This window comes from Colletotrichum tamarilloi (genome assembly GCF_030869305.1).
Source record: "Colletotrichum tamarilloi strain Tom-12 chromosome Unknown Scaffold_38.1, whole genome shotgun sequence".
NCBI lineage: Eukaryota > Fungi > Ascomycota > Sordariomycetes > Glomerellales > Glomerellaceae > Colletotrichum > Colletotrichum tamarilloi.
The window spans coordinates 83,709-99,484 of record NW_026849421.1 but is presented as its reverse complement, the minus strand read 5'-3'; the positions used below and the strand labels follow the sequence as shown (position 1 = coordinate 99,484).

General features: G+C 54.1%; 3 protein-coding genes across 3 annotated transcripts; 2 read left to right on the top strand and 1 right to left on the bottom strand.

Moving 5' to 3' along the window:
- Positions 1-3,975: 3,975 nt before the first annotated feature.
- CTAM01_09513 (uncharacterized protein) lies at positions 3,976-5,658 on the top strand (the record flags this gene model as incomplete). The annotated part of the gene is made up of 4 exons (XM_060525532.1): positions 3,976-4,189; positions 4,318-4,491; positions 4,556-4,789; positions 5,015-5,658. The coding sequence occupies 4 exons, from the start codon at positions 3,976-3,978 to the stop codon at positions 5,656-5,658; spliced, it is 1,266 nt and encodes a 421-aa protein (XP_060379778.1).
- Positions 5,659-5,957: 299 nt separating this feature from the next.
- Positions 5,958-6,500, top strand: CTAM01_09512 (uncharacterized protein; the record flags this gene model as incomplete). The annotated part of the gene is made up of 1 exon (XM_060525531.1): positions 5,958-6,500. One exon carries the CDS (start codon positions 5,958-5,960, stop codon positions 6,498-6,500), a length of 543 nt encoding a protein of 180 aa, XP_060379777.1.
- Positions 6,501-9,188: 2,688 nt separating this feature from the next.
- CTAM01_09511 (uncharacterized protein) lies at positions 9,189-10,241 on the bottom strand (the record flags this gene model as incomplete). Its single annotated transcript, XM_060525530.1, has 2 exons — positions 9,189-9,760; positions 9,884-10,241. 2 exons carry the CDS (start codon positions 10,239-10,241, stop codon positions 9,189-9,191), a joined length of 930 nt encoding a protein of 309 aa, XP_060379776.1.
- Positions 10,242-15,776: the final 5,535 nt, after the last annotated feature.

The window sequence follows — 15,776 nt, the reverse complement described above, 5'->3', positions numbered from 1 at the left end:
ATTGTCTGCGTGGTGCTTGCTTCAATAGTGACGCTGAGGAGTCGGTCCTGGTGCTGTGCAAGATTCCGAGAGGCACAGCAAGCATGTGAGATTTGTGACGCTCGCTTTCCGCGGTTCTCGTCTAGTACCAGGACTTCGTAAACACCGGATACAAGGACACCTTTCCAGGCCTAGGTCTGGCGACATTTTCTCTGGAATCCCAATGTTGAGAATTCAAGGGGCGGGAGAAGGACGAGGGCGAGGAAAGACGCGACATGGAATGAGAGACGGAACATGGAAATGCTCGGGAAGAAGAACGAACGGCGCGGGCGGGAACCCAAGACACATACAAGTACTGATACCGTGCAGTCGAAACGGCGCTAACGCAACAATGGAGATTTCGACGGGGAACTACGTACCGGGCTACCTTCCTCTGTCTTTCTGTCGTTCTCCTTCCTTTTTTCCTCTTCTGCTGACCTCATCACGAAGAACCGGAAACTGGCAACTTCACGAGCAGCTGTCTCGTCTTCCTTTTAGAAACCTGGAGACGGTCCCAGCGGATTCAACGGCAAGAGAAGGAGAGATAGGGCTGGCGAGATGGTACCTTACAAAGAAGTATGCATGTTCCTCTTTTCATCTCGAGATGCCAATCTCCTTCTCCTGCTTCTCCAATATCGAGTGGGTCGCCTGCCGACCCCGGCCCGCCTGGCTTGGAAGCTTGCTGAAGCCTGATCATTGACGGGATGGGATGGAGCAGGAGCACTGGAACAACTTAGCAAGTCTGGCAAGTTGGAGCCCCAGAGATTAGGTACGTTCAACTGATGGATGGCGTCTTGCTGTGCTTACCCACGCGATTTCCCAAATGTTAATTATCCCCGAGACCGCATGCGACGACCTACAGGTGCAGGTGCAGGTGCAGGCGGGCGACCGCCGACGATGACATGGCCTTTATCACATAAGCTATCCGTTCCAATTCCTACCTTAATAGGTTCCGGATGATGCTGAATGGTAGGGGCAGCCTGGCAGACCACTTTTCGAAAAGATACTGGACGGATACCATCCACAAGCTCCCTCGGCTTGTTTCTACGTCGACATGCCCCCGTCTTCTGCCTCCCCTCCCATTCACTCACGTCCACTGAGATACATGTTCCGAGGAGGAGGTCAATACCTCACCTTACTTGCATATCCTTACAGCCATGCAGCTTCCACGCAGTCCTGATGCATGCCCTGCAACTTGGAAATTTGTTCGAGCATCGACGTGCATCGACGAACATCGAGACGTTGCGGCGGACCGGCTGCTCGCCAAAGGGAGAGCCGACTTGTGGATATTAATGAAGGCTGTTGGCTGTTGAGTAAGCGCTGCCAAATGCTTACATGGACAGTGAGACGGCAAGTATCAAGTGAAGATATTTGGAGTCTGCCCAGTGGAGGCGTACCATCCAGCTTCAGTCCCTGATGACAGGTACATTGCCTCTTCTGGTGTCTCGTCTCAAATTGACGTCTCGACTCGACAGTGTCGCGGCAGGCTCCCTCGCCCAGTATTGGGAATTCCAACTTCAGGCACGGAGTGGAAGGGAGAAGCTTCGCAGGAATTCGAGGTAAGCGCGTAGACTTGGTCCAGTACCTAAGTAGAAGGGCGGTCGGCCTCGAACAGTTTGTTGTGCTTGATGTGGTCGGCCGGACATGATACTTCAGACTCATGGGATTGAGGAAAAAAGAAGATCTGTTAGGGAAAAGTGACGATGGTAGGAAATCTATTGACTGTCAATCCTAGGTGAAGAAAGGTAAGGTAAGTGCTTTCGAAAGGTACAGAGTTTTACCTACCTAACCTCCCGTTGGACAGTTGAAGGCAGGCACGTTCTTGAAGGCAGAGTGTACCGGTACCTTCCTCCGGTTCGGCCACCCCCACCCCGTCCTCCTCCTTCTCAGCGATGGAGTTCCCGTCAAGTTCTTGCGCTAGCGTCCCGTTGCTCAAAGTGCAGTGTCCAATGTCGTCTCTCGTCCCTGGCCCCCCTTGGTCCCAGATTCCCAGTCGGTGTCCTAGTCGCCGTTGCAGTTTGCAGTTGCAGTCGCAGTTGGTCTTTCCCACCCAGCATGTTGAGGAGGTGCACCTCACACCCTTCCTCCCCGGCCCTCCCCCTTCGCTCCTTCTACTTGTTGCATATCCGCAACAAGGCAAGGTACCCAAGGCAGAAACCTTCCACGACCTAAGGTGAAGCAAGGCACCTCGAGTTAGGTACCTACCTAGGTACGTAGGACAGATAACGTATGATACCTTTGGCAGATACGTCCGCACTTACCTAGGAATACAGAGTGCCCGCCCAGCACATAGAAATTTGATGCTCCGACATGTAAAAGTGTTAGACGGTCAAGGGCATGTGCGGGTTGTGCGCCGGGTGCCTCCCTCGTCGGTGCAGTGCTAGTGTGCTCCGTACACAGTAATGAAGTAAAATACGGTATCCAGTTGGCACCTTCCTCGACTTCCATCTCCTTCGCCCCTCCACCCCCATCCTCCACCGTCCATCCCTGCCTCGTCTCCTCGCAGTCGCTGCTGCCCCGGTGTGCCCCCAAGGTACCCAAGACTGCCTTACCTCACATTGGTATTCTCCTTCCTCCTCCTCCACTTCTGGTGCTTGGCTGGAAACTTGTCGCTGCCGAACTCCCCCAAGTGCAGGTGCAAGTTACAAGTTGCAAGTCACAGTACCTCGTACGGATACAGAGACAACCTGAGCCTACCACTTCCTCCTGTGTCCTCCTCCACCAGACCACCACCCACTGCGCGACTGCCAACTGGAACTGGGCCTTCCTTCCGCATCGGCTTGGCTGTGCTGCCCCCGTACGAAGTACCTTTCCAAGTCCCTACTGCTTCTGCTCCTCCCTCTCACATTTGGGTCTCCCACTCATTTTTTCTCATGTATTTTTGTATTTTTGATTTCATTTTCCACGCTCGCCTCTTTTGATCCTGCCACCCCGGGACTGGCTGCACTAGCAAACGCAAAAAGTCATCATCATCATTCTCTCTGTGACTTCCTCCCTGCCCTGCCTGCTCTGCTGGCAATGACTGCTCGACTTCTTCTCACTGCCTCGAGTCCCACATCGCCTTGCCACGGTCCGAAGTCAAGCCAAGGCACAGGCCTTGAACACCAGAGAGAGAGAGAGAGAGAGAGAGAGAGAGAGAGAGAGAGAGAGAGAGAGAGAGAGAGAGAGAAAGATACATAGTTACCAGCATCACTCTACCTAGGTACCTTAGGTTGTCCGACCCGGACGCTACCTTCTAATACCCAGACCACCTCACACACACATCCACCCACCCACCTACTAACCCATACGTCCGATTCGACCCGCCAGTTCGCCGTCGTCTCGTTTCCCGCATACCTCTTTGCTCTTCTCCGTCTTGGAGCATTCGCCTGATTTCTCTCCATCACCTCAAACCGCACCAGCCGACGACCGCCACCTCGAAACGAGTGCCCTCACACCAAACTCCGCTGCAAAGGAAATTCATCTTGCGCATCTCTGGCCAACAAAAAAAGAGTCTTTCTTTGCTCTACCTCTCGCCTGCTTTCGTACCCGTTGATCGTTGACTCGAGCCCGCGCAACAACTTCGAGGAACAAACCCCGTCCCTCTTTTCCCCTTTGGTGAGTGGTTTCCCTGTCAGTCCGCTACAACCCCTGCGCAAAAAAAGCCGCGAGACATTTAACCGCGCCGCCGCCCATACCCAAAAATTTATTTTCCCTGTCTTTCCCGTTGGCCTCTTCCCTGACACTGCGGCGCCGTCTTTCAACCCATCCCTTTGCGACACCGTTCCCCCTGAGGCTTCTCAACCGCGCCTCTGGTCTCGAACATCGCCTTGAGAAGACCTGAACTGATTTTTCCCTTCTTCCAGAAAGGATCAGAAATCTCTCGACCGGCCTTTTTCGCGCGGCACTTTCATCTCGACCTCTCAGACAACAACTGTGGCCAACCGGGTTTCATCTCCCTCAACCACAAGCATCACCATGTCCTATTACGAGAACAACCCGCAATGGTCCAATCCCGGCCAGAACAACTGGGAACACCAAGCGCCTCCTGCCCGTGCTGGTGAGTCGGCCCAGTTGTCGCAACAGCACCAAATCGCAAAACCAGACGCCGGAATTGACTCGAGGTTCTCGCCAACAGGTGCCAGCGGCCCAACGCCCCAGGACGACTTCGCATTCTTCTACCAATTCGAGGGTAGGTCATCTCGAAATCTTCGGCGCGCGGCAATCCAATATCATGGCGCGGGCGTCTGTCCATCGTCTACCCGCGCCTACAGTGTGCCGTGCGCAGGAAGAGCAAGGCTGACGAGATAATTACTATAGATGTGGTGCGGACACTGACTGCTAGGCCTACAGAGGTTGATCGTGCGTACGAGAATCTCGCCAAGGGCGGGAAGTCATACGGCATGGGCGGTCGCGGACGTGAGTACCCAACCCCTGGTGGTCCCAAGATGGGTCCCGCCGGTCATGGTCCCGCCAGAAAATCCCTCGACTTCAGTAAGTCTGCCCGCAACTGGCGGGCATCACCGCAGCCTTCCCGATACTAACTTGTAACGCGCAGCCGGACGCATGGGAGCCGGAGCCGGTCCCGGACCCAGACCGCACTCGATGAACCAGTTCGATGATGCCCGAGGCCACCCCAACTCGAACCTCCAGAACTTTTACGCCTCCCAGCGCCACCAGCCCTCCCGAGGCTCCAACGACGCGGAACAGATGATGCAGGCCAAGAGAAGGATGGCCGCCCAACGGGAGCGGGAACTGCGAAACCTGCACACTGAGCAGCAATACCAACGAAGTAGGCCGCCCTCTTCTGTATAGCACACATACTCCATATGCCAGGGGGGAACCAGCAAAGCAGAAAAATAGATAATTCAGGCCGAGGGGTTTCACCATCATGCGCATCCTGCTGCCCCGTCATGTCACTGTCGAAAGATGCTATCCTGAAAGATCCTTCGTCCATCCCTTCCCCGTAATACCGAGAGATTTCGGAGGAAGCCATGCTAATCAACTGTGCGCGCAGCCGTCGTTTCTGACATCCCCTACGGTGCCAAGGCCATGTCCGAGGAGGAGACTCGCGACTTGATTGCTCGTCAGCGGAGCGCCTTGTACGGCGAGGGTCCGTTTGCTGAGAAGGCAGGTTATGTTGACGAGAACGGAGTCGTGCGCACTGGTGTCCCGACCCACAGCGGCCCCTCCAGCCTGCGTGGTCAATCTCCCTTGACCTACGATCCGGCTCGCGGCCCGCCTCCTCACGGTGATGCTCACACTCCCGTTTCGGCTACTGATGCTGGTCCCGGGCCCATTGCTGGACCCCCGGGCGAACAAGGCTCGCGTGGTGGCAGCATTGCCAGCCCTCAGCCTAACGCTCCGAGCAACAACAAGAGTGCGTTCGAGTCCGCGGTCAACCAGGCTGCGGCCCGCACCAACAACTCTTCGCCTGGCGGCTCCCCGCCGCGTCAGGAGCTTCCGGCTGGAGCCAAATCGGGCCAGACCGTTGCTCCCATTGGCACCCGACCTTCAGGAAACCAGGCTGGAGCCTCGAACCCGTCCTCGAAGAGATCTACCACTCCATTGGCATCCCCTGGCGGTTGGGGCCGTGGAAATGGGGTGTGGGGCCCCCAGTCTTCCGGCCTGAGCCAGCCTCCCGCGAGCGTCTGGGGCTAGAAGAACTCGACGCCTTGAACCGCATCACGTCTTTTGGAAACGTTGGCGCAATTATGGAATTGAACAGGAAGAGAATGATGGTTAGGAGGTTTGCGCGGGTGGGGTTTCAGCTTGATTTCAACATCGATTGATTTTCCACGGTCACGGAAAACTTGATATATACCTCGGTCTCGACACGGTACTCGGAGTGAGGGTGTCTTTCGGCATCTTTTGAGGAGTTTTCTTTTTACACCATAAGCAGGGGCCGAATCCTGCAACCTCGGAGTCGAACAGTATTGCTACGGGGTAAAAGGAGATGCATGTCAAATGAACACGAAAGAGGGGGCCAGCAGTTGTTTAGGGTGTTGGCAGGGAGATCACAGCGTGAAGGAACTGTTTCGGGTGATCTGGGAAATTCAGGCGACTGTGAACACGGAGCAGGGCGATTCATTTTTCTGTTCTTTTGGGCAGATGTCCGTTCGGGCTGGGCATGGAATGATTCGGGTGCCAAAAGCGTCGGAGGGCAACCTATGATTCGAATTGCAAGCATACAATACGGCGTGGGCGTGGATTCCGACATCTGGTTTGACTCGAATGGGTTGGGACTGGGAAACACACATCCGGGGAGTTGGTACAAAGCACACAAGACGACTCTTCTTTTCACACGGCGAAAAAAATCACACAAAAAATCAGGGATTTGGGGAATCGGGGTGTTTCTGGATTCTTACTTTGGGGGGGATCCGTTTTTCCTTGTCTTTCTGCTACGGGGGGTTTCCACACCGGAAGGTTGCGCCGCAGGAGTTCTTCACTTGCCTTTCCAGCCCTTGACTGCTTCTGGGACACCGGGACGGTCAGGGCTATAATGAGGTTTCGTGATTCTTTTTCGACACGGAAAAGAAGAGGGAAACTTGACCGCATCAAGAGAGGGGGTTTTGGTCGGGAAAGATGCGGATTAGATCATGAACATGGGTTTGCGTTGGAGACGGATCGGATGGGACTGTTCTTTCTTCATAGTTTTGCTTTGGCACGCACGCTTCGCTCAGGATAGAGCAGCAACCTAATGAAAAACACATGGATTTTGGTCTCCCCCCAAGTTTTGTTTGGCCTCTGAATGTTCGTGCTCGTATGCTAAAGTTGATGATTTGCTGGAGAGCAAGGAGTGACGGGAGAGCATAATCCTCAAAGGTCTAGTGTAGAGCCCTCTTTTGGTTCGGATAGGCCCGAACCTTGAGTCTGTTAGTAACTTTGCCAGAGGAAAACGTGAGGGAAGGTCACAAACTAAATGATGGGGAAAGGGAAAAGGGTATTAAGATCTACGGAGTAACAGCCGGTAGTTGATATTTTCGCTTTCACTAAACCCCCCCCCCAATGATGGGTGACAAGGTGTGATGGACCGGGGGTGAACGTTGTCTAGCGTGCTGGAGACAGTAAGGCGAGGGGATTACGGGGGTAAGTTTCCGGCCCGACGGCCTAGTAGAGATTTGCTGGGAAATGGGCATTCCTTCCATCGTGATGAGTGCGCTCGGACTATTGAAGTGTGATGATGATGATGATGTGCTTCTGCTGTTCTTATTTGCTACCTTGGTGTGTGTGTGTGTGTGTGTGTGTGATTGCCACGGGTACATGGTCCGTGGGAGGAGGTGGTTACTCATTGGGTGAAGCCTTGAAGGGTTAAAGGGGGTATTGGGTGAAAGGGTCCGGGCCGGTGGCTTGCGGGAGGTTCCGTTGCCGCTTCCGCCCGTTTGAACCGTTTTTCTGGAAGGGGGGGATGGCCGCGGCGCTCGGTTCGTCGGGGGGTTATTCTTTATTTGGGGGGAAGAAGAGAATTGGGGGCGAGTTTCAATGGTTTCGTGGTGTGTGTGTGTGTGTGGTTTTGGATTGATTGTTGAAGGGGTGGGATGCTTTACGTGCTGCTTGTTATTGATATTGGGAATGGGGATATATTATGCGGAGCTTAAGGCAGGTAGGTATGGATGGGAGCTGTTGGAGATGTACGGGTAAGGTGAGAGGCTTCCAAGGTGTATGTTATTCTTGACTTGAGAGGGTCTGTTGAGATGGTTCATCTTGATTTATTGAATTGCCGCTTATCAGAAGTTTATAATGACATAGTCCTTCTTCCTCAGATCAATGTCCACCAAAACTGAAAGAAAGCTATGGATTTTGTACTTCATATTACGGGTTAGAGTGATACTCGGACGCCCGCTCCGATTCTGTCAATCCAATGCAAGGCTTATCCTTTTTTCTCTTCAACCTCAAATGGACGCAGTCACCAAAGAAACGGCCACCGTCACCATCCAACATCCAATGTCGGAACCAAAATTGACAACAAAGACGTCGGGAAACCGGGTATGTGGGACCCCCGGGCCGCGCCGGAGGATGGCACCGTGGGGCGGGACGAACGGGGCGGGGCGGGGGTGTTGAAGACTAAAAGAGGTCGGGTCGGGTCTGGGCGGCCTTGCCAACGACCAACAGCCAACGGGTCTCGGGTCTCGGTACATGCGGCCTTCACCATGTACTACTTACCATCAATCTCATCCCCCCCCAACAGCTACTCAGGTGTATCCTTTGCAAGTTCATTGACGTTCTTGGAGGGCAAGCCGCGTTTCGTCGGCTTTGTTGAGGATGTGTTGTTTGGTTCCGGGAATTACTTATGAGGAGAGAGGACGCCCACCAACAGGCAATACCCTACTTACGTACTCAGCTTCACGATATGGGTTCTCGTTGAGTTCGACTTACAAGGAAGTAGAAGAAAAGGCCCGCTATTGGAGACGAAGAGTTGTTCATTTTTGTCCGAGAACCAGGTCACAGCGTGTTGGAAGGCAAACAAAACCCAAGGACTCATAGGATGAGACGTCCAACACGACCTAATACGACGGACTCGGAATTTGATCATGACTATGGACTATAGACCCCTCCTCCTACATTTCCCACATCTCACCATTCGCGCATGTGTTGATCAATATGCAAAGAGTGAGACGCGATGGCCCTGTGTCGCCATCAACATTACCACTGGCAACGCATCCCACAACGGAGCTTAACCCGTTTGCGGCATTAATATCTAAGCTGTTCACCGGGCAAATTCTTTCGAACGCTGTTCTTGCTGTACTTCTTCTACTTCAACTTCCGTTAGCCTGTCCGAAGTTGGGAGGGAGATCACTGTTCCAACAGCCAACAGTACAGACCACGGACCGATTGGTTCATCATCGATATCCTTCCTGTGAACCAGCTGCTGAATGCCAACGAGAAGGAAAGTTTGCACACAATCTTCCCGCTCATCGCCTTACGAGGATATGCCTTTATCGGTAGAGGGCGAATACTACACAACCTCAGCCAATCGGCCCCAAAGCCCAACAGTTGGAAGAACAACCACGTCATCTGAAAAAATTGCTAATCTTGAACAATCTCATTGCATACCCAAACCGCGCTATCAAAGCCAATCAGTACGCCACCCTTTCCGTCCGAAACCTTTTATAAAAACGCCTTACCACCGTACCTACATACCTCAGCCAGTCCCATCTGAGGGACAACCGTCTCCATGTGAACTCCTCCGTCTACACCCCCAAGACCTTAGCCCCCATCTCCAAATCCATGGGATCATCAGCCCTCAAAGCCTTGCCACCCCAAACAACAGTCCCCCGCCCATCAACAGCAAACGCCCCAGCAGTCTGCCACTTATTCCCCATAACCGTACTCGCCCCTCCCTCCACGTCCTCCCCACCACCAACGCTCACAGCCGAAGCACCGCTCATCCCCGTGCCCCGTCTCTCCATCGGCGGAGGCTGCTTCCTCAAGTTCGCAGCGGTATACGCGGCGTTCTCAGCAGAAGCACCGCCCGTCCGCTGAATCGCCCCGGCCACCTTCTCCCCCAACCACCCTTTCTCCTTCCAGCCCTGGACCTGGCTCGTCGGGTTGAAGACGTACCACACATTGCCCAGCCCCAGGCCCCAGGCGGCGTAGATGGCGCGGTCCTCGTCAACGACAATTTGTACGTTCCAGGCGCCGCCGAGCATGTCGATCCACTTGTTGGTCGCGGCCTGGGAGGAGTGGGAGACCGCTATGCAGGTTAGGGTGCGGGCGTGTTTGTTGGCCAGGTCCCGTAGGGCAAGGAAGGTCTTCTGGGCGACTGTGTGGGAACAGGCAGATGTTAGTCACGGTGAGGCTTCTTGAAGAAAAGGCATCGTTGTGCCACATCACGTAACAGCCGAAAGGTGAAGGGGGGACGAGATAACGAGGTCCACAAACGTACAAGCACAACCGACGCAGCGTAAAAAGACAACGAGGACAGGACGACCACGGCCAAACTCGAGCTGCCTATCGCGGTCCAGCGGGGCGAGTTCACCAATCTTCGGGACCTCGCCGATGGGGACCGGCGGGGGCGGCGGGGAGAACCACGGCGCGACGGTGATGGGCAACGACTTCATCGACATCCACGCCGGCCAGCCCCCCGCGTTCCCGTCCGCCGCGTCGTCGTCGAGGCCCGCATTGGAACCCTTCTTGCTGCTCTTCGCGTCTGTCGAACCGCCGCCGACGCCACTGAAGTCGAAGCTCTTGCTGTTCAGGCCCACCTTCCTCAGGGCGATCTTGGTTGTCAAGCTCGATAGCATGGTGATCGATCTTTTCTTTTGATATGTGTGTATGTGTATGGGTGGGTGGGTGCGCGCGCTGCGTGTGGGTAACAGCAATGCGATCGATAGTATGTATCTCTGTTTCCAAGACTAAAGACGTCTCAGGCAAAGCAACGCCTTCTGCGGGAAACGGCTTGCAGGAACAGGCGGTGCGGGAAAAGAAGCAATAAGCGGGCAAGGATCAACTGGCTTGAGACGGCGTGCAGATGTAATGCAAATGCAAGATTGACTTTACGTAGATGGCAGAGAGAGGCAGTGAGAAGAGGGAAAGGAAGAGGATAGAAACATGACCGGCATGCGCAAGGCGGCTGGTGGCATCCCCAAAAAGACCACCTTTGAGAAACTGGTGGGAGGGGGGAACGGCGAGAAGCTCTGAGGAACTTTCCTGAAACTTTCGATACAGGGCGCGTCGCATGTTTGCTTAGCGAGCGCCCTGAGCTCCTGGTCGAACCATGGGGAGAATCACGTCGCGAGGCTGAAGCCGTCTGTCGGCTTGGCTTGACCTGACCTTCAGAGAACCCCTGATTGGGAGGAGGTTCCTCTCCGATGGTTTTTATCGCTGCATTGGGGACCTGGACGGTTGATCTTCAGCCTGGTGTTTTCCCAGGGTTGAAGAAGATCGGGCCCTCTGATTTTCCGCGCCCTGTGCCTCTCCCGAGGAAAGAAACAAGAGACTCGAATAGAACAGACATTTGTTTCGCTTCTACTTAAAGATGCGGGATCTTGCCTTGAAATGGACGAAGGAGATTTCAGACCGAGAGACCGTTGGTTCTGGATCGCCGGATTTCGGAGAGCCTTTGCAAGGAATCTTAGGGAACGAGATCACTCGGCTCTGTTTCTTCTTGCCATTCCTTGAGGCAGGCTGGATGCCCCAAATCGAGCCAAACTTTCATAACCCAAAAGAGAGACCAAATATGACTGAGTCTTGTAGAGTCTGCGATCCGAGGTCCGAGGGGGTGCCGACCTTGCTGGAACGCGCGCCCGCATTCCTGGATGGCCAATCCCCGTCGAAACATTTGCATATTAATCGAGGCACAACTCACTTGAACCGCTCGATACAGCTCACCGAACTCTAAATGACGATAGCGACCTGCGGACTCCCTGCAAATTGACCGCATCGCGATAGCCTAGTAACTCGCAAGTGAGTTGATAGTATCCTAACGGCCATGGAGGAATTTGGACGGAGCCTTGCGGAGACAGTGCCATTGACGCTACAGCCATCGAAGATGTCATGGAAATTTTTGACCACCGGCTTGCCACAGTTCCACTGACCGGGGAGAGTCTCTGAAAGAGACAGGAACCAACAGTTGAAACATGATGCCGTCCATCTGTAATGGTCCGCTTGAACAGCAGGGAGGTTGCATGGAGGTCTAAAGTGAATGTCATCGCTTTACCGGACCTGAGGTGAACTCATGGCAACCACGAACGCGGCGTCTCTTGAACTTCGAAATCATCATACAACTTGACGGTGGTCGCTTCATTTCCAGCATTAAAATCATCGAAGGACCGCCGGCAAGTTGAAGCCGAAAGAAATGTGCCAAGATCCGGAGAAGCCCAATGTTTGGGTGAACCGGAGCTTTTGGAACTTGCCCCGTTCGACAAGGAGAATTCGGTCCAAACAGCAGATTGGTGGAACTGACGTCGATCTGGGCACCCCTAGATTCAAGGAAAGCGGCGGGAGGAATGTGGGAAGCGGGAAGCGTTCACGGATCGTCTACCGCCGTACGATTTATTTGCGGACGTATCGTAAAGACAGTTGAGTTGGCGGGAGGTCTCAGTTGACAAACCTTGTATACAGCGGCATGGCGGTGCGGGTGGCTGAGAGTCTAGACTGTTGCAGGTTTCTCCCGAGTGCTAGGAAGATTCATCTTTGCCCGGTCTGGAAGCCGTCTGTCCCTCGTAGGAAACATTCTGGCTGACGCTACGTAAAACGTGGCCGTTCTCTGATGTCTGTCTCTTTGCTCCGGGAGCCTTGTATGAACGTGGACAACTGCCTCTGGCTCGTGTTGCCGGGTAGGGAAAGGTGGGAAACCCCAACTCGGAGCTGGCAGTCCGAGCCGGACTGCCGATGCTATTCTCGAAAAGCGACCAAAGATGGCACTTGCGGTTACCAGGTCAGCTCCGCACAATGCTGCGTAGAAGCCCAATGGTAGAATACGTATGTCTCCTGCGCCCCGCGGTGGGAGCCATCCGACGGAGGGTTGCACTGCATCTGGGAACGAGTAGCCGCGAGTGCACCTCTGCTTCTCATCACACAGATCCCGCTCGGTCGGGCGCCTGCAGAACACTCTCATCACTCTAGCTCATGGAGACATCCGTGTACGTAGTCGTTGGAAAGAGGTGGGCTTGAAGCGTAATGGATGTTCCTGGGTCCTAACCAATGACGAGCGCACGTCTAGCTTATTCCGTCCCTCTCTGCGACTCAACTAAAGTGATGGTTTGAGCAGCCATAGGCTGCATCAATGCGTGCATTGAATACCGTTCGAGTCGAAGCAATGACGTCGGCGATGGCAACCGGTCAGGTAAGCTTGTGAGATGAACAGCAGCCACGTTGCGCAATTCAGCCGCAAAGTTTGGTCAGGAGTTCAGCCTGAGGAGGACTATTTGGCTCTCTCGATACGGATACATTTGTGATGTCCTGGGCCCTCTCCACCTTTCATTGTAGGGCATTGGGGTTGCCGGCAAGTGCTTAACTTTAAGTTCTGGTTGAAAACGGGAGAACTATCAAGTAGCCTTAGCAAATTAGTAGAGTAAGACATTAGCGCAAAGACATAACGACGTGACAACAAGTAGCATGTTCCATCATAGCAACGTTCGACTCGCGGATGTAAGTGTTGAACGGGAAGTCTCGACCAAGAGGTCTTCGTTAACTGTTTGCAGTTACAGTCGAGGTAAGACAGGGCCCCCATCTCAGGTCATTAGCAGTGGCGGTGGTATACAATGTCCGATTGACACCTTAGTTGGCGATGCTGTGTGCGGGTTGGATACCAAGTGAGCTGCCAGTCTCTTGTACGTAAAAAATGTGTGTGACTTGAAGATGTGAACGATAGATCGGCTGGAAGTAGTGGCGATGCATTGAGAGAAGGTCATTGTCTTAGTCCAGGCGGGAAGACTGGACGAGGACAAGTAATCCAGCCGCAAGCTTCGGCCGCTTCTCGATCTAGCATCTCTCAGAGACATTTCGCCCTGGTTGCTCGCCCGTTCACGGATTGTGGCCGCTTCCCAGCCCTTCTCTAACCTGGAGCCACATGGCCACGGATGTGTATAAGTGGCTTGCCAGCCAGCCGCAAAGCTAAAGGGCCGTCCCGACCAATACACAGCGGAGGAAGTAACATTGTAGGGGGGTTTCAACTTCGAACAGAATGAGGTTTAACGGCAGTTCGGGTCTATAGATGTTGTGCGTTACCTCTAGCTGTGATTAATTCTCGTGATGCCAAGTGTTGTGATGAGCGGGCGCGGCGATACTCTGGCTTGCTCATTCGAAGCTGAGCGAATGTCTCACCTCTAGTAGCCCATCACCGGAGAATTAGAGCATCTCGTTGAACCGACAAAGTACCTAGGTGAGCGCGTGCACACTGCCACATCTCAAGGTTTTGATCCGTGGCCTCTGGATTGGGCAGTATACTCGAAAGGAGAGGGAGGTTTGCTAGGCGCCGTGACGGAGCAATGTGACGACCCTCTCAGAGGGTTTGGGTCGCTGTACTAAACCGCCGAGGAGGCGACGTAGACGGGCGAATAGCTGATGGACGGCTCGACAGGGAGGGGCACTCGAGCGTATTCCGAAGTCTTAGTCACTGGGGGATTCGGTCGGAGGAGGGCCGAATCCTTCTTCAGCTGAGGAAAGCCAAGGGTCAGCCCCAAAAGGTGCTGCTGTTGCTTGTGCTCTCCTGTGCCACCTCAGGTGTCGTCGCTGACGCGAATTTTGACGTTCCTGGTGCGGTTTTGGTGTTCCGGGCGGCGGCGTCGGTATTGTAAGACCGCCTGAATTGACCGACTCGCTGAGAAGAAATACTGGAGCAGCCGTGTGGTGTTATGGCGTGGTCTGGCGGGGAAGCTTCGGCGTATGACTGGATCGGCGAACGGGTATCGGAAAGGACGAGGCTCCCTCATACCGGATCTTGGGGCTTATAGTAGCGATGGCAGGCCATGGGGGATGGGCGAGACGCACGGAGAAGGGGTCGACCGGGGAGAGGGAGGGTCCGAGACGAATTGGATCAGGAGCGACCAGAGAAAGACGAGAAAGCGGTCGAGGAAGTGGAAGACGGGGTGAGTTGCGGAGACCGGCAACGCGAAAACACGACCGGGCTTTGGGAAGCGCGTTGGTGATTCTGGCCCATTGTTGGCTCGACTTAGGACGGTTTGGGGCCCATGGCATCGGGGGTCGTCGAAATGGGTTGCCAACAGGCCTCTAGTAGGCTCCTCGAGTCTTGACAAGCCCTCGAGTTGTCTGCAGGCTGTGGCGGCAGACGCTGCTGTTTCTCTTGAAGCCAGGATGCGTACGGAGAGACCCCACTAGCTGCTGGGTTCCTAGAAAGATATTCAGGTGGCCATAGTATCGGGACCCTGATAATTTTAAGGTGGTGGAAATAGATGATGCCGGCAGGGGAGGTGGGAGCAATGGAAAATGGAAATATCCGTTAGGAAATAAAATAAGAGGGAGTGAGCAAGCGACAGGACGCGAGACAAGACAAGATGAACGACAACACGAGGCGGGCCAAAAAAAAGGGAGGTGCACGCCGTCAGGCCTGACGTTCGGAAATCAAGCGAGCGTCTAGAATGTGGGTTTGATTTCTCCGTTGTTGATACGAAGTTCAAGTAGGTAATATCGAGTACGGAGTACCTAAATACCTTACTATGTAAAAATGGATGGTCTTCTTTCTGTTCGAGACATTGCTCTCATTCTTCACCATGTCTGGGCAAGTACGTCCAAGCTGGAAGGCGCGGTCGCGGTCGAAACGTGCATGGCAGGGCAAGGGGAGGGGAGGTGCAGGCTTCCAAGCTTCCAAGCTTGCAGCGCAGGCGCAGGAGCAGCTGCAGCGCAGGCAAGCAGGTACGGTACGGAGTAAGGTAGGTAGCAGGTACGGATACCTGGGCAAGCGGGCAAGCACATGCTCCGGTCCCAGAAAGTTCCTTCCCCCTTCCACGGGGAGGCAGGGTGACATGAGGAAGACAGGGCTCAATTGCCCATCCACGCTCCCAAATGACTTTGCCAAATCCCTCACAGTGGAATATTGGCTTGAGTGCTTCTAAGCGGGGCTTTGCTTGTCTGCACGCTTACTAAGATAATATACATTGGGGCACATCTACCTTCAGACCATCACTGAGGTACCGACCTTAGTCAGATAGCAGGTGGGACACAGATAGAAGGGAGATATTCAGTGGAAGTAAAGAAACTACGGCTACCTACCTAGGTAGGTACAGTATCTTATGTCATAGATCAGGAATTTATCCAATGTTAGGGCGAATTCCCCCACTACGGGAGACAGCTGCCGAGCCACAGAGAGCATACGCATA